The 27,400-nt window shown below is 37.6% G+C and overlaps 1 protein-coding gene across 15 annotated transcripts in view; it reads left to right on the top strand.

Annotated features, from left to right (window-relative positions):
• Positions 1-27,400, top strand: part of Znf385b (zinc finger protein 385B) — a 383,429-nt gene that overhangs the window by 337,788 nt on the left and 18,241 nt on the right. For all 15 annotated transcript variants that reach the window (XM_074071212.1, XM_074071198.1, XM_074071197.1 and 12 more), the window contains one exon: positions 4,474-4,636. In XM_074071212.1, the coding sequence (XP_073927313.1) occupies positions 4,474-4,636 (163 nt within the window). The remainder of the gene's footprint in view (positions 1-4,473; positions 4,637-27,400) is intronic.

Genomic DNA, 27,400 nt, shown 5'->3' with positions numbered 1-27,400 from the left:
ACTACTGGGCATTGGGTGGTCAGGTCACCTGGAATGGCCCAAAGAGAAGACTTGCAGACCGATGAAGTCTTCTGAGGAGGTCAGGATGGATTCTGACAATTCTTTATATGAACTTCCTTTCTCTTCCCATTTTGAAGTGCTGGGGATCAAACCCAGGGCCTTGCAAAGCATGCACTCTGCCACTTAACAACATCTCCAACTTTAATTCCCGTGATTCTTACTGAAAGATTTCTCTGGTCACTGCCAGGTGCAGGGTACAGCAACACTTCTGGAGGGGAAACAGAACGCGAGCCATTAGTGCTAGACAACCATTGGTCTGCTGATTACTCATTGGGAAGGAAAGTAAGTCAGATTGACCAACCAAGTCTCTTAGAGGAGATACAAGAGCCATTGATAACTGGGCTTAAATTGTGTCACCTGATCCCTGGGATTTCTGGCTTTTATCCTTGCTTCTCTCACTCCTCAATTAAGGAGCTTCCTAAATAATGAAGTCAGGTCAATCTTGTTTGCTACTTAACAGTGTCTCAGTTTCATTTGAAGATTTGCCCAGAAGGCAGAAGCTGTTGACACTGCCTCAGAGTACTGAGGATAGCAAAGTTCCACTACCAAGAATACCACAGGGGAACCAGAAAGATGCCAAATATGAATGAATGGTGCCTGCCACTCTATTTTCCACCCCACTTTTCCCAGCAACAGTCAGTGGAATCTAAGGACCCTTGTTGCCCTTCTCTCCATGCCCAGAACTCAAAGGGACAGTGGGTCATGGCTATGGAGAGTTTTTTCCACCTTGGCACCCAATGAGGTATCACTTAGCTGGATCTTGATCTCAAGTGCTATTTGATGCTGTTAACTTTCTGCAGTGATGCCAGGAAGTAGTCATGAGGAAGTCACACTCTGCTTATCGTATACTAGAAAGTTTTATTTAGAGAAACAAGTGTTTCTTTAGCCAAAGGACACTAAATAACCCTGCATTGGTAGTGTACTTGAAAAGATGAGTTTTTAAGAGATGTTCTGGAGCTGGGTGCTGTTGGCTCATATCTGTAATCCTAACTATTTGGGAGACTGAGTCAGGAAGACTGTAGTTCAAGGCCAGCACAGGCAAATAGTCCATGAGACCCCATCTCCAAAATAACCAGAGCAAAATGGACTGGTGGTAGGGCTCAAGTAGTAGAGTGCCTGCTATGCAAGCCCTGAGTTCAAACCCCAGCCCCACCAAAAAATAGAGAGAGAGGCTGAGAGACAGATCTGCTGGTATTGTGTAAAAATTGTTATATCCTAAGAAGTGGAATTTTCGTAGCTACTCACCAGAAGGATCAAATCTAATGTATTACACTAGTATTTTTCCCAAAAATAGGTGGATGTATCTTACTCACAGAATTTTCTGTGGCATTAAGGAATAATCCCTTACAGAGTTGTTAAAAGCAGGGTCTTTTTCTTCATATGCAATTTTTCACTTCTAATAAAATGATAATGCTAACATAATGAGGTTATATGTATGTATGGGTGGATATAAAATTAGACATATACATCTAAGCATTTTTAGATCTACTAAATGGCTTTCATACCATTTTCACTGACTTTTGCTAAGTTATTTACCTTCTGTAAGTCCAATTTCTCATTTGTAAAATGCTGGCCAATAATGGTACCCATCTCATGGGATATTAACAGAATTTGATGAGATAACTCATGTATGAGTTTAGTGCCTGGAACAGTGCTTAATAATAGTAGTCATCATTATTATTGCTTTCTATTATCATTTTAAATTTTTTATTTGCTTGCTCTCTTAATTTATAACTCCCCAACTGTACTAGCCAGATTTAACCATTCTTGACTTATAAATGAATGATTTATAATGTTACTTTTCTCTTCCACTGGGACTTTTTTTCCCATCGTGACAGAGAACAACATGAGAAGTCCTTGAGCAAACTAAGTAAGAGCACCAATAAGTCAATGAAGATCTGAAGATATCTGTGGAAAGGTACTCAGGAAGTTAGGGACTATGAACAGTCGGCACAAGACTACAGACCTTGGGTGACAGAGGTTATAAACTAAGGAAATGACTGTCTCTTTACCTATAAAACAAAAATAAAACTATCCCAGATTTCACTACTACAAAAGCAATACATTGTTTTCATAACAATTCTCCATGCCCTATGAAATAATACAACAGTAAAAGACTACCGAATATCAGACTATGACATGAATTTATCTTCAAGTTCCTATCTGATGGGACAGTAAATACATGTTTAACTTACTACATGACCCTTGACACTTGTGGTTGCATCAGTCATAACATTTAGCATAAACTACTTCATTACCATCATTTATGAGTTCTGGATAAACTGGATTTATTCCCTACCCACACTGGAAATCACATGATGTCAGGTTTGAAGTGGTACTCACCATCACCAATTCTGCTGAATCAAATATGGCTGGATGTCTGAAGATAGCAAAGCAATGTCTCCCTGGTGAGATAGAATGAAACAAACCAGGAACTCAGAAAAACATTCCAACAACACAAAAACCAGCCTAGGATGGCTCAGTCTAATTGTGGCTTGTTGGAAAAGTGCTTGGTATCTAGTAAATATCAGTGAAATGGTTCCAGTTAAACAAGGGGCAGCAAGACTGATAATAACTAAAGTTTCAAGAAATCCCTGATAAACTAGATACTTGTGGCTCATGTCATCTACTAAGGAGGCAGAGATCAAGAGGACTGCATTTCAAACCAGCCCAGGCAAATAGTTCACAAGACTCTAACTTAAAAATACCCAACATAAAACAGGACTGGCAGAATGGCTCAAGTTGTAGGACACCTGCCTAGCAAGTGTGAGGCCCTGAGTTCAAACCCCAGTACTGCCAATAAAAAAAGAGAAATCCATGATATTATTACTAGATCAGTTTTATTATATTCATATTCTCCACTCATGATTTTGCCTTGTTGTCTGCCTTCTTTTTTCTCATATTCAAGCAACAACATTTATAAGTAGCTGTTATAGAAATCTTTCCATTTGAAATTTGTACCATCATGAATTTGCTTCACAGTTTCATCTCAGTGATATCCTACTCCATTGTGGCAGCATATCTAGTTTTCTTGGCTCTTGTTGAATATGTTCCAACAAGAACCTGTTTAATAAGCCCCTCTCCAGCCTTGCTCACTCTTCTGCCACTCCAGCATCAATCCTTCCTTAGCCAAAATTCTCCCACCAGAAATGTACTTTCCACTACCAATTCATATCTCATATGTGTCCCTTTCTTCAGATTGCAAATCAAAAGTTTCCAGTTTTAGAAGTCCTCATTAATGCCACTCCTTTCTGGTCCCTTTTATTTTTGTTCTGTATCCTTCAATATGTTTTACTGTTTATCTCACTTAATGTATGGCTGAAGCCTCATTGGCCCTATCATCTTCAAACACAGACAGGTTGTAAAGAAAAGTGACGAAAAAACATTTTTATTCATTTAGAAACCCTCTAACAAAAACTCATCTTGTTTTTTATAAGATTTGTCACCCATTTCACCTTGTAACTAAGCCAATATGCTATAGATGATTTATCTTATTCTGTTTTTACCAAATGTATGTTTATATTTTTTATTTAGGATGAGATCCAAGTGAATTTACATAGATTCTTTTTGTTAATGCATACATTAATGCTAGATGTCAAAAAGATAAAAACCTTATTTAGGCAGAGAGAAATTTTCCAAATGTCATTAAATGACTAAATGTTTTCTATGTTTGTTATAATTTGTTTTTGTCTTTGGTCTTGCTCTGTTTTCTTCCTTTTGATCTAGTATTGAAGTTAGAGTTCTACATATGCTTTGTGTATAAATAAATTTAATTGCTTTGACTTGAGGATCACATGTGAGATCAGAAATAAGGATTTTCCCAACCTCTTTTGTGGTGCCTATTATCTGTTCTTGGAACTGGAACCATCAAAATGACACATGAAGCTCATGTAGATATCTCTGAAATATAGTGTTTTATCCACTCAGTAGTATCTATATACATGTTGTTTTGTCACACCAGTTGATTTCAAAGCAAAGCCCAGAGAAACTAGATACGGCAGACAGGTCTTTAACTGAAGGGCAGTGGTTGTGGAAGATCATGTCCATATGTGTGGGTAGGACACTCAGGCAACTGCTGGCAGCCAGAGGTTTCAAAAGTAACCTCAAGGGCAGTGGTGGGAAGGCAGTGATGACAAAGCTCGCCTTCATCACAGTTCTTCCCAAATCCTGTGGTCCACTCCTGTAATGTCAAGTATTTTGAAGACACAGGTCCTCTGGGATGTATAGAAGGACTCGATATGCTAAACCCTTTTAGATTCTGGTCTACCATTTCATTAAGTGCCAGAAACATAGTCAAGTGCTGAGTTGTAAATGTCTGTGGTGCCTATGATTGAATGTATTTTTTCCTGCATGATCATCCATCATAGTGTTTGTAAGTAGCAAAAAATGAGCCTGATTTGTTCTCCTTTGTAGAGCCAGGCCGAGGCCCACTACAAAGGAAGTAAACATGCCAAGAAGGTCAAAGCACTAGAGGCAACGAAAAATAAACCAAAAATGGTTTCTTCCAAGGACAGCGCAAAGGCTAATCCCAGCTGCTCCATCACTCCAATCACAGGCAACAGCTCTGACAAATCAGGTCAATGACACTTTTTGTTCTTTACATTCTTCGTGCTTCCTATTTACTCCCCTGCCCCAACCCTATTTTCCTTCCCTCAGTTGTTGCATGTTACTCTCCATGATTTATTTTTGTAATATTGATATGTTTCCTTCACAGGAAAGATCATGTGTAAGCACGGAATCTAAGCATTTGATATGTTGCCATTCCATGTTGCAAAATATAAAATATATACATCAGAGTATATATGTGTGTGTAAACTTATATATAAGTATATATGCATGAAAATAAGTAGAGGTTACTTGCTCACATATGTTTAGACAAAAATCAGGAAATGGATCTAAAATACTATTCCTTTTATGTTTGGTTTGTATTATAGACTTTTTTGATGAAAGAATTCTTAAGCTTGTGTATAATACACATTTTTAAATTCTCTTACTCTAGGAAAGGAGAGTTGAGGGGCAAAGGAGTGAGGTTTTCTAAGTGTGACATTACTAAATGAATATGGAACTGTGCTTAGTAGCAAACAATTTTGATTTTTAATATTTTCATGGAGATCCTCTCAGAATTACAAATGGACCCAGAGATTTTAATGGAACTTTACAAAGTTGTGAATTGCTTAACAGGACTTTATAAATAATTGGAAACAAGCTGCTAAAGGTAGTACCTTATAAGAAGAGTCTGCATAGCTTGTATGTAGAATCTGCAATATTTCTGAATAGATTCATTCAGCAGAAAGAGGAAAAACATTTTTTTAGCCTGGCTACCATAAAATTGGAGGTTTAATGGCTTTCTCATATCTGTCCCCTGGGGCCCATGATGGATCTACCATCTTGTATCAGTGGCTAAATGAGCAACAGTGTCTTTTAAAGGAGTCTAAGAAGACATGTGCCTTTTTCTTGTCTGACTGCGGCTTCAGGTACTTCTCTGTTATGGAAAACATCCACTTCTGATTCTCTTCTGTTCCTCAATCCTTGTAGCATTTGAGGAGGATGCTTAAGAATGCTTTCCCTTGGCCACCCAGGGCCTTTAGAGAAGGGCAAATCCATTACTGTAAGAGGAAAGTTCAGAAAACCTATTCAGACACTGTAGAAAGGGACCATTATTGATTAGGTTCCACAGATGCTGGTACCAAAAGCACTTCAGCCTAGAACAAGTGAACTACCAAATTTGTTAATAAAGACTTTCTATTCTTTATATGATAGAGTCACTAAATAGCGTTACCTGATGAACAGATAATAAATACTGGATTATCATATAGCATTTCTCCCCTCCTAGAGAACAAAGTCTTTATGTATATAAAATATATATATACATATATATATGTGTCATATATTATATATGTTACATATTATATATCTAATCTAATTAATGTTTAACCCATATCTATCAGATACTAATATCAAATGTTATTTCCATTTGAACAAAAATTGCAAACCATGGTAAACTGCTACAAAAGCATTGTGGCAGTTATTTTTCCAGAGTTTATCCAGTGTTTTGAACAGTAGGATCCATCATCTCCTGATTTCCTTCCTGGTTTCACTTTCCACAGAATACTGTTGCCTTTATAAAACAATACCCAAAGGTTTTATTACCTGAATTATGGACTTTACCTCCAGAACTTAAAAAATAAAAGGATAAAATAATGGAGGTTAGTGTCACTCCATTCTTTCACCTTATTTTGTGACTTAAGATAATCAAACAGCTGGTAGCTACTATAAACATTCCAGCATTGCTACTGAATGTGCTAAGTGTTTTAACTAAGTTATATTATTATTTGGGAATTGTGTTTTCTCTAGGGAGAGCAGTAAAAGCAATGAACAGAAAAGGAAGTAGAAAACATATGTCAAAGACTAGGGGAGATAGAAAAATCCAAATGATGGAGCCTAGATCATAATCCAGCATTTCTTATACCTATAGGGTACCCAATGAACATATATTGAAATAAAAATTAATAATTCAGTTTTTCTTCCTTTAGCATTCGCTGAGCATTGACACTCATGAAACACAGACTTTCTAGGCAGCTGTTTGCCTAGTGAGCAACTGGAACTCACCAAAGTCAAAGATAGCAGTGGTAAAAATAAGGAAAAAGAACTAAGATATAGAAGAGTACTGGGAATAAGAGTAAGGAGAGATGAGAAAAAGAAACCTCAGCTATAGCTTCTCTTCAGTAGATGTGTAGTGGTCTTTAATCCTGCATTCTCTGCTTCCTGTGCTCCTTTCCTGCCTGCCCCACAAAGTACCTGTGATCTAACAGTATTGGGATCTAACAGTATGGACTTCACTCACTATGGGACTCTCAGATTTGGATTAGAAATAATGGAAACCACTTGTATTTTGAGGTTATCTTATTTTTCATGTTACCTTACTCAAAATCTGTACAAATTTTTGTCAACTTATTGATTAAATTATTCAAATCACTTGTTTCTCTACATTTTGTATAAATATTCATACTATTGAAATATTCCATTTGTTCTATTATAGCCACAAAAGCAACACCAAAGTTATTGAAAGATGACATTATTTTAAAATAAAGTGGGTTTTATTTTCTAAAAAGATAAATATTCTTTTGTTGCCTTCACCTGAATGTAGCTTTTAAACAAGAATTCCCACATGTGTTTTATAGAATTTTAAAACTAGAAAATTAGGAGCTTTGCCTAGATGGGAAATCTAGTCTAAACAATGAAAAACATAATGTATTGCTAACTACCTATTTCTAAATCCTTGAAAAGCTTCTACAGCTTTGTCAGAGTTATAGATTCCAGTTGGTATCTGTCTTCCATTTAATTAAAAATCCCATTTTGAAAAACAGAAGACAGCAAGATGAGTCTTTTATAAATGGTCTGGGTGGAATGTAGTGAACAAGGGAGTAGGAAGAGGAATGGCAAGTGTGGCACTTAATTGACTGAAATGCTTTATTTCAGGCAACACTGCTGCTAGGTGCTCATCCAAAAATTAGACTAACAGGCACAGTGAAAATTCATTGTTGGTTGGCAAATCTCATAAGACTGAAATTCCCTAGCATCGGTCTTTTGCTTCTAAATGAAGAGTTCCTGTCAAGTGGTCTGAAGTAGTATCTGTGATTCTGAGATTTATGAATGAGAAGTGAAAATGTTACTCCCTATCTGAACTGCCAGATTTCAAATATCCAAGCATTCACAACATGCATAGGACTGACTAATTCAACCTCTAGTCTCATGTTTTAGCATCAACTTAGCAGCAGAGTGCTGGTCAATAAGAGCCCATTTTGAGGGAGAAGAAAGAAGGAGTTAGTTGGAGAAGGAGCGTCTGGGAGCAGCATCCTGGGATTCAGAGCACCACTCAAAGCAAGATGTGATCTCAGAGTATCTGATGAGAATATGGTCCCCACAGGTGACTTCTCAGTGCTCCTCGATAGCACAATTTATGTATTCTAAGACGTGACCTAACAAGCTTCCAAGAGCTAGGAAAGCCTTCTTATCTGCTGTTTTGACATTTGGGACAACTGTTTCTCTCTTTTATGTTGCATTTGGAGACATAATTTGGCTGAGGTTGTATCTGGATCTGTGCAATACAAAGAGCTTTGTTATAATGAAGCCAACCTACATAAAAATTTCAGGGTATCATGCCAAGCCTTCTGGGCTTTTTCTCTCAGGTCAATAAACAAAATGTGCTAAAACTACACTAGCAGGAAACTTTTTTATAACAAGAAATTCTAACTACATAATTTTTTTAAATTAAATATGTTTTCTTAAAGAAAGTCAAATAAGAATAGGTATCCCATTCACTTTTTAGAAGTTGGGGCAGAATTCTAAGTACAAGACAGAGAAATGGCTTTATGGTCTCCTAGGATCAGCCCCAACTTTTAATGATGCATCAGTGGGAGTTTGAAACATGGTATGAGAGAGGAGAAATGTGCTTTGGGAGAATTGGGGTCAAAACACAGCAAGCATTAGGCAGCTTCAGGAAGATGGCTAGAACATATTGGCTAGACGCTGCACCCAAATTTCTCCCTGGAGTTCAAGTGTCATAATGCCATACGACAGTACACATCCCTGCAATAATATGCCCCACACATCAAATTGAAGGCTTTTTGTGACAACATTTAACAACTCTTAGCAGCTCCAAAAAATAGAGAGTCTGTGAAAAATTTTGAAGATAATAAAACATTATGGTAGTCAACCTAAGAATCCATATGTCTAGGCTTTAGTATTTTGTTTTTAAAAATTAATTAGATATCATGGAAAAATGTACATTTTTAGTCTAATATCCACAAAGTTGCTCCGAGCTAAACAGGCTTTAATCAGTTGCTATCTAAACGTCAGTCGTGATTTTAGATCCACAGGCATGTTTGTAAATGCAGTTAAGAGCAAAGACAATGGAAACAGCATGTTCTACTTAAAATATAACAACAGGGACACCTCAGATTTAGATCCAGGCACAGGGATGTTTTCCTATGACCCCTCAACAACCCTGTGATGGTAGGGCTGAAATTATCATACATCTTTTCTTTGATCATGCAACAAACTTGATCTCTATTTATTCACTGGACATACAGTTATTAACTATACTATAGTATAGTACATGTATATATTTCACCAGACATTGGGCTGCAACAATGAGCAAGAGGACATTTTATTGCAATCAAGTGAGGTAGTTCACACCTATAATCCCAACCACGTGGGAGGCAGAGATAGAGAGGATCATGGTTCAAGTCCAGTCTGGGCAAAAAATTAGTGAGACCTCATCTCAACAAACAAGCCAAGTATGGTGATACATGCCTGTGATTTCAACTATGTAGGAGGCGTAAGTAGAACAATTACAGTCTGAGGTCAGGCCAGACAGAAATTCAAGACCCTACCTAAAAAATAACTAAGGAAAAAAAGACTGGGGGAATGGTTCTAGTGGTAGAGAATGAGATCCTGAGTTCAAGCCCCAATACTATAAAAGTGGGGTGCTTTCCAACTTAGTGATTTTTTTAGCATGTTGGCTATTAAAGAAATAAAAATCAATAAGATTTCATCTTCACCTTTACGCTGCTCTTCAAAAATATGGTAACTGAAAAACCCAGGTTTTGCAAGACTAAGTGGCTTGTGTGACGCAGCTTATTCAAATTGCAGTCAGGTCAGGAATGAGCAGGAACTCTGACTTCTTTCATTGTTCCCATTACCTCTAAATTTCTCTGAGTTGGACAAACCCACACAAATATTCCAATGGGCAAAGTCAGGTACCACTAAGCAACTTCTTTCAGAATTAGTAAGTAGGAACATGTATTACTTTAAAATTGCTTAGTAGCTGTTGATATTTTTTGGTAGGCACTATAGTAGTGAAGGGTCCATTAAGGTTTGCTTTTGTTGATAATCCTAAATACCTGTGCAGTTATTGTCTGTAAAGTTTACTGTCATAGAGAAAAGCTTTGGAAGTTACAAATTTTTTCAAGGGAAAATTTAAATAAAAGCACTCAGTTCAGGAAAATGACATTTGACAAATGTTCTCCATGTTTCAGCTTGACAGTTGTAGACTTTACGTGTCTAGCAACAAATATGTTTACTGAGATGGAGGTTCACCTAGGAAAGGGCATTGCCACTGTGGCACAAGCCTTGTCCCACCTCCTAAAAGCTGCATTTGTGTTCTTCTGAGCCCTGTTCACATTTTCAGTAGAATTTTGAATCATTCCATCTAAAAAATTTCCACCAATGGCAGGGAGACTGTTTTGTTTATCCCACACCCCTGACCTATGGTGACTGAGGTAGTGGGGCTGGAAAAAGACAGAGTAGGGAAAGGGGACAGGACACGTCAATGCCATTTTAGTTGTCAGCATGTTGTTATGCTTTGCATGTGGCACTTGCTCAGATGTGAGCTCAAAGCAGTTATGAGCTAGTAGATTAGTGTAATTTACCTCAAACGGCTTGCAGTTCAGCTTTTTATAGTTCCCCCCATTGCCTTATGAAAGTGCACTTTCCATGTGGTTGAAGAGTGTTTCTGTCAAAGATAAAAACAGAGACCTTTACCTCATCATTTTTATGGGCTCCCCTGTGTGTTTCATAGTTTTTATGTGGTATTGCAAATGGTACCAAGTTTTCCAAATGACAGCTTCTCATTTCCACTGACTGCCATAGGACTCCATCAGTTAGCTAGCAAGGTCGTCTCAACTGCACCTTCTTCCCTTTCTGTCTCTAAGAACAGGACCTTGTGCTGTTGAGTAGAAAAAAATGATAGTTTTCTGCTTTGACAGAATCTGTCATTTATAGACAAGTCCCATCATAAATTTAACATATACACATATCTAGGAGGCCAAGGTTTAGTAGCCCTCATAAAGTAATAGGTTAACTGTATTTATGACAAACATCTTAAGTCTGGAGTTCTGGGGTACAGTCGTGTAGAACATAAATGAGTCCCATCTGTCTAAAGAGAACAGACCATTATACTAACGCTAGTGTCTTCACAAAAAGTGCATATATCATTAAGACTTTCAAAGTCTATTTAAAAAATGAAACTGCCTCCATCTTTTCCCTTTCACCTTGAATTTGACAAGAGCAACCTGCCAGGTGAGGCTAAAGATTCTTTGAGTTCAGTGTTTGCCATCCTCTGGAAAATAACTTCTGAAACTTTTGAGCATTTTATGTTCCTTTGAGAGAGAGAGAATGCTAAATATTGTTACTTTCTCCACTTTTGAAGTTGCTCTAGTGACCAAAAGTTAAGATTGATTTATGATTTTCCCAGGATCTGCCAATTTATTATTTACTGGGGATATATTGTAAACCACCCCAAAAAACAGAACCTTGGATTTCTCCTTGTTGAGCCTATCACTATTAAAAACTATTCTCATATTCAAACATATTTATTTTAACTGATATTCATCTCTTTTGACTGCATTTCTATAGCCTTGCTGCGTTGAAAAGATTCTGAAACAAAAAAGGACCTTGCATATACACTGAAAAATTTTGTAAATGTATAATAACCATAAATGCCCTTGAGATTTCAACAATGGTTATTATTTATATTTTAATGACATTCCACATATTTGCTTCTGGAAAAACTCTCCTTCAGTGGTATTTTCCTGTGATGGGTAGATAATCAATAGAGCTACTCAATAAGCATTTATAGATTCCAGGTGCAAGGCACATGTGCTAGGCATTGTTCAGGATTCTGAACCAATTATAGTACTACTGTCTAGTGCTACACAACGTTAAGCTGAAAATGTTTTTCCTGGAAACATTTTGAAAGTATATTCATCTTCCCTGACTCCTTTCTCTGAGACTCACATTACTGTTGTGAACACTAGACATAATATTATTCAGTAATTGATTGATCCTGTCCCTTCTAGAGACCAGCACTGTCCAGTAAAAGATTCTGCCACAATGGAAATGGTCTATAATCAGTGTTGTCTGTGTAACATGAGTGTGTCTAGCCACATGTGGCTTTTCAGCACTTGAAAATGTTGCTCATGCTACTGAAGAACTGAATATTTCATTTTACTTTATTTTATTTGAACTAATTTAACTTTAAGTAGCCATACATGGCTAGTGGCCACTGTGTGTGAACAGCACACCTTTAGTCTCTTGTACTCTTTGCTCTTTTGACAAGCTGTGACTCTAAGGAAGATATTGAATTCTCTGAACCTCTCTTTTTCTGGTTTATAAAGAAGAAATTATGCCCTGCTTATATCACAGCAGTATGTGGGAATCAAATGAAATGATTGTAAGAGCTTTGCAAAGTGTTGCTGTTCTTACAGATTTTGTTTTTGTTTGTTTAATTAATTATTCATGGTCCTCCTGTGGTGTCTTATTATGGTGTCTTATTGTAGCTATTCCTTCTTGCTCCTGCCATCAGTAGAGACAAGAACTGCCCCTTGTATTGATCAGCAGCCATCATCTTCCATAATTCTAAATCTCATGTATTAAACTCTAGAAAAACAAGCCTTTTAGACTTATATGCAAAAAAAAACTAATTAACAATATGGATGGCTAATTTTAGGTGTCCACATGTCTACATTTAAGGAATATCTAGAGACTGTCAAAGCATTACCACTAGGTATGTCTGTGAGAGTGTTTCCAGAGGAGACTGACATGTGAGTTGGGGAACTGAATGGGAAGATCCACTCTCAGTGTGGGTGCATGCCATCCTGCAGCCCGGGAGCCTCCAGGTAGAACAACAAAGGAGAGGAAATGATTTCTTCACTCTTTCCTGAAGTTGGGACACTCTCCTCCTCCTGCCCTTGGACGTCAATCCTTTAAGCACTGCAGCTTTGCGACTCTAGGACTTAGGTTCTCGAGCCTTTGGCCTCAGACAGATTATACTGTTGGTTTCCCTGTTTCTGAAGGTTTCAGACTTGGAGTGAGCAATGCTATAGGCAACTCAGGGTCTCCAGCTTACAGTCTGCCTATCATGAGGCATCTCAGCCTCCATAATCTTATGAACCAACTCCCTGAATTAATCCTTTCTCACCTATCTAACCATCTGTCTTCTATCTTCTTTCTATCTCCTATTGGTTGTATCTCCGACTAATACAGATTTTGGTGCTGAGGAATGGGGCTGATGTAACAAACACCCAAAAATGTCAAAGCAGCTTTGGAACTGGGTAATGGAAGAACTTGGAGGAGAAAGCTAGGAAAAGTCTAGATTACCATGAATTAGCATTAAGGGCAGTTCTGGTAAGTGCTCTGAAGAGGAGAGCTATAGGCAAAGTCTGAGTCTTCTTAGAATTTACTTAAGTGGTTGTGGCCAGAGCACTGGTAGAAATATAGACAGTTAAAGGCCATTCTGATAAGGTCTAAAATACGAGGAACATGGTACTGGAAGCTGGAGTGAAGGCCATCTTTGGTATGCAATTGTAATGAATTTCATAGAATTGAGTCCATTATCCCAGGACTTTATGAAATATAGGATTTAGAACGGTGAACTAGGATATCTGGCAGAAGAGACATCTAAGTAGCAGAGCATCCAGACTGCTGCATGGCTACCATTAACCATATTCAGTGAGATGTGAGCACAAATAAATGACTTAAAGATGGAATTTATAGTTGAAAGGGAAGCCTAGCAGAAGATCTGGAAAAGTCAGAGTCTGGCCATGTAAAGGATAAAAAATATATATATTTGGGAGAGAAAACTAAGAGTGTGACCAAACGACCATTTGCTAAAGAAATTTTCATGGGGATAGAAGGAAGTTGAGTACATTTCATGACTAATGACTCAAAAGGTATTTCAGGGGCCTTCACAACTACCCTTCCCATCATAGACCGAGAAATCTAAGAAAGCAGAATGCTTCAGGGGACAGGCCCAAGGTCCCCTGCATAGGCTCGCTGCCCAGGGACACATCAGGTCTCTGCATTCTGGTACAATGCTCCTTGGCCTCCCCAGCTGTGGGTCAAGTAAGCTCAGATACAGCTTGATCTGGCACTCTGGTGTTTGGGGTAAGCCTTGTCAGTGTCATGTGGTACTGATTTTTCAAGCAGGCAAACTGTTAGGGCTATGGGAACATGACTTCCTCCACCTGTTTTTCAAAGGACGCTGTCTACTGTGAAGGTGCTCAGGCAGAGATTACTTGCAAGGTTAGAGCCACCACAGAGATCTCCTACTCAGGCAATGTTCAGAGAACTGTGGGGTCAGAGACACCACAGAAAGCCCTAATAGAACAAAGTCTAGTGGAGTAGGGCCAGTAGGGCCATTCCTGAGCCCCCCAAACTGTAGAGATCTCGTATGTGCCAGCCTGGGAGAATAACAGGTATGACATTCAAACCAGTGAGAGCTGCTGCCTAGAATGAGGCCAGCACTGTCATGGGGTAGCTTAAACCCCTTCACTGTATTCAGAAGGAGGCAGATGGAGTGAAAGATTATTTTGGAGCTTTAGAGTTTAATATTGTTTTGCCTATTGGGTTTACTTGGAGCTGTTAATCTTTGCTTCTTGAAATCTGTTTGTTCTTTCTAGAATAGGAACGTCTTCCATTTAGAATGGGATCACCTGTCCCAACATTGTATTTTGATGTAGATCATTTATTTTGATCTTATAGCTTCACAGCTAGAGGGGATTGCATTAGCATGTGTGACTTAGATGAGTCTCTGGATTTGGGACCTTTGAGTTGATGCTGAAAAGAGTTATGATTTTTGGAACAACTGTAGTGGGATGAATGTATTTTTTTATGTGAGAAGGACAGGAATAAAGAGGAGGGGTTCCAAAGGCAGAATGCTATGGTTTGAATGTCCCCTCCAAAACTCATGATAAAGTTTAATTGCCTTTGTAACAATATTAAGAGGCGATACCTTTAAGAGGCAACTAGAAAGTGAGACTTTGTGGGGGCAGTGAGAGAAGAGAAAGGGAAAGGAGAGGGTAATAGGGGGTGAATGTGCTGAAGCACATTATATATATGGATATGTATGCATACATATGTACGTATATATATATATATATATATATATATATATATATATGTGTATATGTGTGTATGAAAATAGCATAATGAGACCCACTAAAAACAGTTAAAAGGCAGGAAGCAGAAGGGAGAGGGGTTAGAAAGAGCAATATAGATGGGGTGAATGTGATCAAAGATCAAACTGCATCATAGGCATGTATGTAAATATCACAGTAAGCAAAAAAAAAAAAAAGAGGTGATTAGGTCATCAGTGTCTGTCCCACTGATGAAGTAATGCTGTTGTCATGGTGATGGTTTAGTTATCACCGGGTAGATCCCTGATAAAAAGGTATGAGTTAGGCCCAGTCTTCTCTCTCTTTCTCGCCTTTCCACCGTGTTATGACACAGCACAAATGCCTTCACCAGATGCCAATGCCACCTACAAAGTGGGCCATCATCAGCCTCCAAATTTTCTGTTGCATTGATTTCGGACTCTCAATCTCCAAAATTATGAGGAACAAACTTCTCACACTTATAAATTATCCACTCTGTAGTATTATGTCATAGCAACAGAGAACAGCTGAGACACAGCAATGCTAATAGCAATTAACATATGACTCAGTGATCATCATGGGTCTGACACTGTGCCAAGTATTTTATATACACCATTTATTTAAGGATTATAAGTCCTCTGACGGACACTGGAAAATGAGAACTAGAGAAAGAACTATGCCCAGAGTACTATCTTCAGAAGAGGTAGTTTCAAGGTGACAATCTCAACTAGGTCATCCCTCAGCTCCTCTGCTGTGTTACGCTCCCCTCGGAGGAAGGTTTGTGGACTATACTGCATATGCTTTTGAAGGCTGTTTGGGAGTTTTTCTACTAGGTGATAATAGAAGTCTCACATCTCAGAAGGTTGTTTCTTCCTCCAACCTACTTTTCAACTTTTTTTTTTTTAATCAAATTGTAAACTGGGTATGGTAGTATACACCTGGAGTCCCAGCTACTTGGGAGACAGAAGTAGGAGGACTGCCATCTGAGGACTGGCCCTGGGCAAAAAGCACAAGACCCCATCTGAAAAGTAAACTAAAGCAAAAAGAATTAAGGGAATGGCTCAAGTGGGTAGTGTCTCGAAAGTGAGAGGCCCCAAGTTCAAACCCCAGTTCTAAAAAAAAAAAAAAGTTAAAAACTGGGTATGGTGGGACACACCTGTAATCCCTGCACTGAGGCAGGATGGTTGCAAGTTTGAGCCCAGCCTGAGCTATAGGCAAGATCCTGACTCTGAAAAAAAAGAAAAGAAAAAATTATGCTGTAAGTAGACTTGTATAAGGATATATTACCCCAGGTATGACTCCTGAGTGCCGTTTACCTGCATTGCATCTGTAGACTAGTAAAAAGAGCATGAGCCCAAAGTCAAACAAGTTGGCTCCACCTTTCACTGGCCTCACATATTTCCTCATCTATACAATGGGAGTTTAATAATTACCTCCTAGAGTTGTCAGGATTAATGAGCTAATAAATGCAAGGTGCTTGGCTCAGGGCCTATCATGTAACAGACAATAAATGGTAGCTGTAAAAAGTAGCCATTTGTTCAGAAACACTCCAGGCCCTGTCCTTGTGTTGACTCTATGATCATCTCATGCCATCCCAGCATGCAACAGTGACCTGCCCTTACTCCTCTTTATGTGCTTATTTTATCATCGTTCAGTAATTATGTACACGTGTGTTTTCATTCCAGGACATTAAGGTTTGATGAGCCTAACTCTCTCCATAGTCATTTAAGCTGTGACAGAACCTTCTTGGTCTTTCTTACATTTTATGTAATGGAGAAATGTCTTTCTCCTCACCCTCCCATTTTGACTTTTGTGTGTAACCCTTATGTCCTCTGTACTCTGTTGTACACATGGTAGTCACGTAGTTAACGTGTAATATGAAGATATTAAGTAAAACTTAATTGGGGAAGCTCTGGCATGCTCCCTAGCATGTGGACAGAGCAAGAAGACACTGGTTAGCTCTTTTTTCTTTTTGTATTCAATATGATAGCTGTCACCTCACAGGTTGACAGGCTGCTGCATGTACAAATACAGCATTGAAAGTAGGTACTACCCAACACTTTTCCACTTGTTCAGAGAGAAATTTAGGTATATACACAGAGAAGTAACCCAACTGGAGCTGGGCTTGACCACTGAGCTGGAGGATAAAGGGAAGGATATGATCAGAATGAGAAAAAGCCCCTCCTGCAAAGACCCTACTGGCATTTATGACAATAAATAAGGAAAGACTTGCCAGCCCATATATTTTATTTCCAGCCTTTTGTGAAATTTGTTCTTGGCATATGATTTCTTGGGCATATCTTATAATCTATTAATTAGTCTCTAGAAAACACATGCTTTGTTTTCTTTTAAATGTCAGTGGCATAAATACTAGATTTTCTTATTACAGTAGATTATTTTATTCCTTGCTTTCAAATATTTGAACTTCTGTCAGAGTTTTATGATGACTTTTGCCTACTTAACTAGCAAAACATCCATATCTAAGTTAAAATAATGTCTTCCCTAATACAACATCTTTGTTCATAGTTCTCTGTTAACAAAATAATTTCACTCCATATGGAAATTAATTAATGTACGGTCATTCTCTCATTATCCATGAGGATTGTCTCCAGGACCCCTAAGTATACTAAAACATGCATATTCTCAAGTCCCTTATGTAAAATGGCACAAAGTATTTGCATACAATCTACATCCTCCGAAGTACTTGAAATCATCTTTAGAATACTTATCTCAACCAGCAAAAACCCTTGTTCCTTCCTAATATTGCTTATACTCTCTCTACAACAAAATGAGAAATAAGAGCAAAATAGTTTCTGCTGGGTATTGAGGGGGTGGGGGGGAGAGGGAGGGGGTGGAGTGGGTGGTAAGGGAGGGGGTGGGGGCAGGGAGGAGAAATGAACCAAGCCTTGTATGCACATATGAATAATAAAAGAAAAAAAATTTGATTAAAGTAAAAAAAAAAATACCTAATGCAATGTAGATACTATGTAAATAGCTGTTATACCATATTGTTTAGGCAATAATGACAAGAAAATTTTCTATACATGTTTAGTGCAGATGCAATTTTTTCCTAAATATTTTCGATCCATGTTTGTTTTAATTCATGGATACAAAATCCAGGAATATAGAAGTCTGACTGTACTGCATTTTGAGTTTGGGAAGAGCTATTTGCTGCTGCTTTTTTTAAAAAATTTTTTTAGACAGAGCTCACCATATAGATCCGGCTGGCCTTAAACTCATCATCCTCCTTCCTCAGCCTGCCAAGTGCTAGGATTATAGGTTTGGACCACCATGCCTGGCTTTGCTTATTTCTTTTCAACAAAAATTGTACCTAATCCTTTGACTAACCCAAAAGATAAAATGATCAATACCCAATAAACAATTTTTAAGTACTATACTTTGATAAAAATCATTAGCAGCTGTTCTGCTTGTATTACTTGTGGCATTTTAAATTGATAGAACCCTTTGAAAGGCAACTTTACAGACTAAATCAAGAACCATAAGAATGTTCCATTAGATCAGTTAATTCCTCTTCCTGGATTTAATACCAAATAAATAATAATAAAAACTAAGGAAGAACAATAAAACATTATTCATGAAGCTGCCCATTGTACCATTATTTATTTGTATTAATGGAAAATGGAAAGATGATCAGTATCAGAGTAATTATTTAAATAAGCTGTTTATAGTGATCACCAACATGAAATAATGAGTAAAGTATATTAAAAAGTTATAAAACATATTAAATACAAAATAGCAAAATGATTTATTCATTTGTATATATCTACATATTTATTGAATCCATAGCATCGTGATGGGCACTGGGTTCTGACAGTGAATAAGACAGATTTGGACTTGCTCTCATGAGAACTTATTCTTTTGATGGATAGCTACTGAACTGTAATGACAAGCTCGAGAAGTGGAAAGAAAAGAATACTGACATAGTCTGGGAAGGCAGAGGAGACCTAGATAGGGAACTTAAGCTCTCTCTGCCTAGTGAGTGAAAAATATTTATCCAGACAAACAAGATCCTGGTTTTGGGGTGGAGAGGAAGGGGATTCTTATAGAGGGGTCAGTACCTCATAGGACTTATGATATGTAAGACTACCTCATTTAAAAAGCTGATGCAATGAAAGGACTCTGGGAGTAAGAAAGGAAATTGAGACTATTGGTAAGAGAGTGGTTGGTTTTATGGGTAAGGACACAAATGAAGGCAGAATGAAATGATGGGTATAAAACACAAAGGTGCTTGACCTCTTCACTAGACCAACTAGTGAAGCCTATTCTTAGTCTGAAGTTTTTATATCCATAAAATGTAAGTTATAGCTTTACAAAGAAAATCAGTTCTGTTGAAACACAGCTGTCAATTTGTGTTATGATATCATAATTTAGCAGTAATACACTAATAAAATACAGTGAGTCCTAAAGTCTACCATAATTTTGAGGTGGCAATGAGCATATACAGCACTCAAGCTTTCTTTGATAACTGTAATAGCTTCTAAAACTGATTTCTATTGGTGACAAAGTTACAAGTACCGCTAAGTCTGTTGCAGTTTGCTGGATTCATTTGTGTTTGAAGGAAGTACTAAATTTCAATTAGAAATAAATGAAAATAAAGATATACTTTTATAAGAAAGAATAATAGAAGGGGTGAATTTGATCCAAGTCCTTTATATGCATGTATGAAAATATGACAGTGAAACCCCTTTATACAATTAACATATGCTAATAAAAAAGAAATGTATATAGTTGATACTCAGAAAAAAAAGAAGATACACTTTTGCCATCCAGGTTCATGGATGTCTTGAATTCATGGGCCCCTTGGAAGTCCATAGACACCAGGTTAAAAACTTTTATTTAGTATGACAGCATTTTTTTTCTAGTCTCATATGCTATATTATGTTAACTTCTTCTGATGTCTTGATGAGGATTCTGTATCTCAGAGAGAAGTAGGACAAGAAAGAAACTCTGAGATTTTTTTTTTATTACAGTTGTAAAGTTCACAGTTTACAATTAAATGTCATATCTGTTTCTTGCTCGATTCTCTTAGGGTCAGAGAAGTGACCATAAGGTACTCAGTCATAAATATCTATTTAGTGATAGTCCTGTGTTACTCTAAAAATACCTGAGATAAGCAACATAAAAAGAAAAGGTCTATTTCACTCAGTTTTAGAGGTTTTAGTCCATGGCTGATTGGCCCTGCTGCTTTTGAGCCTGTGGTGAGGCTATATATTATGGGGAGTGCATGGCAGAGAAAAACTGCTCACTTCATTGACAGGAAGAAGAAAAAAAGAAGAGCAGAGGCTGGGGCTGTATTATCCCTGTCAACGGCATACCTTCAATGACCTGCAGACCTCCTGTGAGGCTCGACCTGTAAAAGATTCCACCACCTTTACTTGCACCACATTGGAGACCAGGTCTTTCAGATATGGGATTTTGAGGGACATTTGAAATCTAGACTGTAACAATTTCTGAGACCCAGCATGGTAAGAAACCCTAGACAAACCCCTTTGAGGGCCCAGGCCTTTTAAATTAAAGATGACTTTCTATGGTCAGCAGACTTTCCAAGGCAAAGTATAAGTCTTAATAAAAAGCTGGCTTTGACAACTTCATAAAGCAGCAGATTGAACTTAGAGACAAAAACTAGATCAGAAATGTTAAAGTATGATTGGCTTTTAGCAATATGTTCTTAAAGGTTTAGTCACTTTCTTATTCTGGACAGTATAGGCCAAAAATGCCCGTCCAGCCTCTTTACAACAAGCAGTAACTGTATAGGTTCAAAAAGCGTATAAGCCAGATATCTGGCTGCCTAGAGCAACTGAGGTAATAAGCTTGTTTCCCTCACAGCAATTTTTCTGCTCTGATTAGGTGAAGAAAGACTCAGTTTCCTCAATAGCGGTGGGGCTGACCATTCCATTGTTAGTGTCTACCTCACCTTGCCTAGAGTATCAAAGCAAACCCCCTTTACAGATCTCTGCATCTGAAGAGGAAAGAGGCTGGGGGAACTGAATTCAAACATTTTACTTGTACCTTGTGAATCTATGAGTCCTCTGAAATAGGGCCATTCACTTAGTAAAAAAGACCCTGTTCCTCATTCCACCTAGAAAATTAGTTTTTAATCTTATTCCTGGCTTTTGAATCTCTACTGGACCTAGTCCCTGAGGACTTGATCTGAGTGACACGAGTTACTTATTCTATTTTCAATAATAAAGCTGCCTCAAAAATAACTGTTTCACATCTCTTGGTGACAAATCAGAAAAGGGCAATTTTTCAACCTAAAGAAGTTGAAATATGATTTCTCTATTGTAGAAGTCAAATGGCTGGAAAATTACACAAAATAGGAGAAAGCTACTCATTAGAGTCAGACTGTAGGAAACAAGCCCTCTTTTGTGACACTCAGAGAAACTGACAAGTTCACTTATATCAGTGCCAGTTCACTGATACAGAGTTTTGGACTACCAGTTTTCAACATGGATATATTTGTGATTCAACTGTTTTATCTGAGTATGAGACTAGCAGCTCTGCTCTTCAAAAAAGTGTTTCAAGGGCCAATGCAGACCATTGGCATGCCATGCTCAGATAAGGAGGGCAATAACTGACATTTCATTGAACCACAAACGTGATGCAAGGGAAGGTCAATGGCCAGAACCTCAGTGACACAGGCTTTCAAACTGAAAGCAACCTCCAAGTGGAACTATAGACTGGTAAAGTTACTAGAACCTGTGAGTACAGTGCAGAGCCAGTTTGAGCTTATAAATTAGGCACCTCGCTTTAATGAGCCCCAAATTACGTGAAATAAATGAGGTTTTCTGATGGTATTTTTTTTCCTAAAGGATATACAGATTTTGATTTAGTGAAGAGTCACTTTAATGTATAGACAGTTTTCCCTGCTTTCAGGATTAGTCTAAAGGCCAAGATATGAAAATCAGACATAAACATAGTTAATTAGGAATTAGTAAGCGTCACAGTGATCAATGATGCTTGAAGAAACAAGGTTTCTGGAATTTAGTTTGGATGTGGTAATGTGGCACTGGATGTCAAGCACCTGACAGAATCAGATTGATGTAATATTTTAGTATTCTCAGATTTTTTAAAGCTAGCTTTAATTTCCTTATCTCTTCTTGGCTACTTAGTGTTGTAGGCTTATGGCTTCAGTATTCTACTTTGTTTTCCACATCTGTAAAATAACATAAGCCTTATGGAAAACTCTTTCAGTTTAAAGAGGTAGTCCAGCAGTTCACCTTTACATAGGGACCAAGGTTAGACATTTCTCATCAGGAAATCCTGTGATTAATAAAGCAAGTCAACCAATGAGTAGATGAGAGATAAACCAGCCTGTGCTGGGTAAACTTTGAGGACACTTGAAATTAGACCCAATCTAAAAATGGTATCTAGTTGGAGGAAACCTAAATGGTGACTAAAGGACTCCAGTCTACTGGGTCACTCTTGGGCTATTAGGTGTAAAGTTATGTTCCTTGGTTATTTGAGTGAGCCGTGAGGGGCTCCATCATTAAGATGCAAAAGCTTTCATAATGTCCCTTCAGTGATGAACATCTGCTACCTAAAAAGGCGGGGAGTACTGAATAATGGCACAGGATATAGTACTTAGAATTTCTTAAGATCATCATGGTATAAGAATATCAACCATGTAATTGCTTGAAAACTCAAATGAATGTAGTATGATGTAAGTTAATTTTGACTGCATAGAACATTGCAGGGATGGGCTAGAAACCTCCAATAAATCTAAAAACAGAACACTATAGTTCCATCAGAACATATGCCAGTGGGATGGTGGTAAGGCTCAATAGTAGAGCCCTTACCTAGCATGCACAAGGCCCTGGATTGGATGCCCAGAACTGCAAAAGAAAAGGAAAACTTGCTGGAAACAGGACACCAGTTGAGCGGCAAAGAGGACTGCTTATACTTTAGTGATGGTTTTTTGCACATGTGCTTTTGATTTTCTGGCAGCAATAAATGCTTTAGCTATATCTTCAATAGGAGAATATTGTTTATCTCTATGCATGCTTGGGTAGAATTCCTAATAGAGTAGATAATGAAATATACAGACTTTTTCATTTTGTCAAACATGAAAGGATTGGGCATGATGCAAAGGAATGTATTGCTTGTTTGCTTCTGTCCTACTATATCTCAAAGAGAGCCATTCTTAAGAGAATTATTTCAACTTCAACTGACATTAAATATTTATTGCAAAGATATAAGCTTGTCAATAATGACTAAAGTATTTTACACAATCAATAAATCACTCTTAACTGTTTTTCTATGTATATTTGTGTTATTAGTTATGATTCATCTACTAGCAGTGAGTTATTCTTAATTTTTTACCTAGAGAACAAAGTTTGAAATTGAGCCTTCTTTGACTCAACACTTACTGCCCACCTATGGTTTTCTGTAAGTATACAGAAAGACAAATTAAGTGGGCACAATGCTAAATTAAGACTCAAGAATTTCTCTATTCTGATAATGATTTTTAAGTACAAATAATTATAATTAATATAAGATCATAAAATAATTATGTGAAGAGGATTATAAAGGCATAGAGTAGGGAAGAGGGAGGAGATACACTCAAAGACTGGAAGAAGCAATATCAGTACAGAAGTTTTATGGTAATTTAGAGAGAATAGAAGAGGGTCTGAAATGAGACAGTAGTACATAGGAGATGCTAAAGAAATGTCTATTGGATGAAAAGGTGAATAAGCCTCATAAAAAAGATTTAGAAGATAGTATCCATAAACATTAGTTGTTAATTACATGTTGAAGATGATCAATTGAGAGAGAGAGAGAGAGAACACAAGAGTGATTGCTGACAGTTCTAACATATTAACTGAGATGAGAACTACTTGGAAGAGGTCCTAGGTAGAGCAGCTCAGTCCATTTAGTATCAGTCATGTTGAATTTGAAAACCCTTGAAACATCTAGAAGTGGATAGCCTGTGAACTAGAGGGGCAAAGGGACTTAACACTGCAAAGAAGGTTAACTTAGGAATCTATGGCAATGTGATAAAGGAAATCACTACAGCTAATTAGATCATGTGATGACCAAGAAAAGGATAAGAAGGTGATCTTAAGGAATGCAGCACTTAGGAACAAGCAGAAAAATAGGAGCTGGCAAAGGACTTAGAATGAATTGTTTTAGAAGCTAAAGAGATGTAGGCAAGCGAAGAGTCATGGACATTAAGGGGAAAATGATGTGGACACCAAGCGAAACGGTTTAAGAAGGAACTTGTGCCCAATATGAGAGGAACTTACAGAGACCACTGACTGGTAGAATAAGGATGGACGAGAAAAAGCAGAAAGAGGCACTTCACATGACCACCTAAACTCAAAGAGAAAACAATGGGAAGCTCCAGGAGTGAACCAATTCAGGCAATGATTTTTGGAACATGGTAGTCTTGGGATTTTGTACACAGAGAGAAGAACCCAATAAAAAGTAGTTAAAGATAAAGAAAAGAGATTTTAAAAGTAGGGAGACCAAGTAGAAATATGCAACTTTTCCCTCAGAGATAGAAGAAATTGTAACATCATAGATGAACTTACCCAGGTTCCCCATTTCTCGAAGAACTAGGAGACCAAACATTTGCTAATAAGAGGTGAAGTACTGGTTGCGATTTTAAGAAGGATAAAGCTTCCACAAGGAAGCTCATATGTATATAACCCTGCATATGACCACATTTGCCCCATTTGTTTAGCTGATTTATTGACCTCTTATTCAGATGCAGAACTTTTCATTAATCTTCACTAATTTATGCAAATCTAATCTTTAAGGTTATAAGATTTAAAAATAATGTGTATGATTATTGCATAGCCAAGAAAGCTCTGCTTTCAAAAAATCTTTTAAATGGTGGATTCCAATTATTACTGTTTTCCAAGATCTTTCTGCACATAATCTTTCAGGAAAACATCTACTAAATAAAGTGAGGCAAAGTGACTGTTATATCTAAATGTAATCTGCAGTGCTGGTCTTTTCTTCCTGTGTCTTTTGACAAGGCAGTCCTGTTGTACTACAAATGAATACTACTTTCTTTGTGCATCCAACAATATAGTGAAGGTGCTCTAGCATTTGCACATCTCTTACTACATTTTGTTTTGCAAAGAACCCCAAGGTATCAAATTGGCTTATTCATTTTGCTACTTGTATACTTCTTATTTTTTTGCAAATCCATTAACTATCTTAATGGAACTCTACTTTAAACTTTAAAATATCTGTCATCAATTAGTGGTTTCTATCTCTTGTACTGTGCCAAATGTATAGATAAGAAGGAGACAAATGAAGCAAAGGCTTAAGAAGTCTTTGACAGCACATCGATTTACAAAGATACAGGTTTGCAGCAGGGGTCTTTTTTTGCGGGGGGGGGGGTCCAGTCTGGAGCCCCATGGGCTTTTCAATTCATTTCTCACAAGACTGCACATGAAATAGGTACTCTGACTAACATCCATTAATTTCTTATTATTCAGAAAGTAGGGAGATAAGGCAGAAGAGTGATTTCAGAATTCCTTATCAAAGTGAGCTAACTTGCAATAATGAGATGTTGCTCAAGGTACTTGTGAATTCAGAAAAGAATGTGACCTGCCATCCTTTCACTGATGCTTTGTTGTCTAACTGTTTTTAGTGAAATGTTAAGGACAAAAAGGAAAACCAAATTGTCTAGATTGGCAAGCAGTATCCTTCAGAGACCTCAGAAAGCATGAAGTATGATTCTATTAAAATTGTGTTCTTAGTGTCCTGAGCACTTTCTCAAGCTTTGGTGCTCCTTTGCTAATCTGCAAGACTTGTCATGGAAAGACATCAGTGGATGATTTTTCAAAGACTCTTTTTGACTAATGATGAATGACTATACAATAAACAGAGAAATCTACCAACTTTTTCATTGAAAGCAAAAGACACTGTAAACTCTTAATAAGATTTTAGTCTTTTAAAATCATAAGGATAAAAGTAATGTGTAAACTGCTCCCCCAAAATTGATAATTAAAATCACCACTTGGTAACCTGGAGTATTGAGCTAGGATAATCCAGCTGTGGTGATTTTGTTTGAAAATGCTGGTCCACATTTTTTTTTTCTTTCCTCAACAATAAATGTCATGGATTTAGAAATCAACAACACCTGAGTATGGAACAGAATCTATTACCTTGACCTCATTATTTGAGCCACCTATACCTACTCCTAAAAACTATTAACATTTCATTGTATCTTCCACATAAAGCTCTCACCTTACCTTTACAATCTCCCTGGCTCTTAAGATCAATAATAAAAGGGTAATATTGTGTATGTCTGAGGATTTAAGTACCAATCCCTTAAATCACTTGCTTAAGATTAATAAATCAGCCAGGAATGGAACTAGGAATAACCTAGTTTTCCTACCCAAGAATCCAGAAAGTTTTGTTAGTATCCTAAATACTACTACCTCTATTCTTAATAAATGATGCCAGCAATCATTTACCAAGTGCTCATGCCAAAACTATAGTAGTGATCCTTCATTCCTTTCTTTTTCTGTATATCCCACATCTAATCAGTCAGTAAGTCTTGTCTTACCCTAAAACTATTGCTCAATTTTCTACCATTACCATCTTGGTTCAGATGATTCTCAGCTGTTTCATGGATAACCATAGTAGTCTGTTAACTGATATTTCTCTGTTTATGCTTTCATGGTTTATTCTCCACATAATTTTAGTGGACCCAGCCTGGTCTACTCACTCAAAAGCCAATGTTGGGAGATGACAGCTGGTGGGAAGGAAATCACTTGATTTAAGGGCTGGCATCCTGAAAAGACAGAGGGGCTTTTCTCAAAGTCCCATTTAGGGAACTCAGAGATACAAAGGGTTTTTATATAAGGGGGAAGAAAGTGCAGTGAAACATCCAGGGTATGTGTCTTATTTATCCCCCTGCCCCCACTCCCAGAATATTCCAATCAACATTGACCTCTTGGGGCTAGTTCCTGTACTTTCTTTAAACAGAGGCATTACTTCTCTATAAGTTAAACCCCAGTTCAATTTATATGCTTTGTGTTCATTGAGGCACAGGGTTAAAGAACATGTAATCTGGAAGTCACCAGATGTTCTGGGCTCTGTAAATCTAAAGAAAGATTATTTAGGAGTTAACATTTTATTTGTTTCAGGTTTTTTTTTCTTTTTTTCAGTGCTTGAGCTTGAACTCAGGGCCTGCACATTGAGTCACTCCACCATCCCTTTTTTTGTGAAGGGTTTTTCAAGATAGGGTCTTGCCAACTATTTGCATGGGCTGGCTTGGAACCATGATCCTTCTGTTCTCTGCCTCCTGAGTAGCCAGGATTACAGGCGTGAGCCACCAGGGCCAGGCAGCAGGTAACATTTTAGTCATTTAGGTGTGTCTTCTATAGAATTTAGAATGCAAGACAAAGAGGAGAGGACTT

The sequence above is a fragment of the Castor canadensis genome, chromosome 4 (genome assembly GCF_047511655.1).
Source record: "Castor canadensis chromosome 4, mCasCan1.hap1v2, whole genome shotgun sequence".
Taxonomy (NCBI): Eukaryota; Metazoa; Chordata; class Mammalia; order Rodentia; family Castoridae; genus Castor; species Castor canadensis.
The sequence above is the reverse complement of the archived record's forward strand: the minus strand, read 5'-3'. Positions and strand labels throughout refer to the sequence as shown.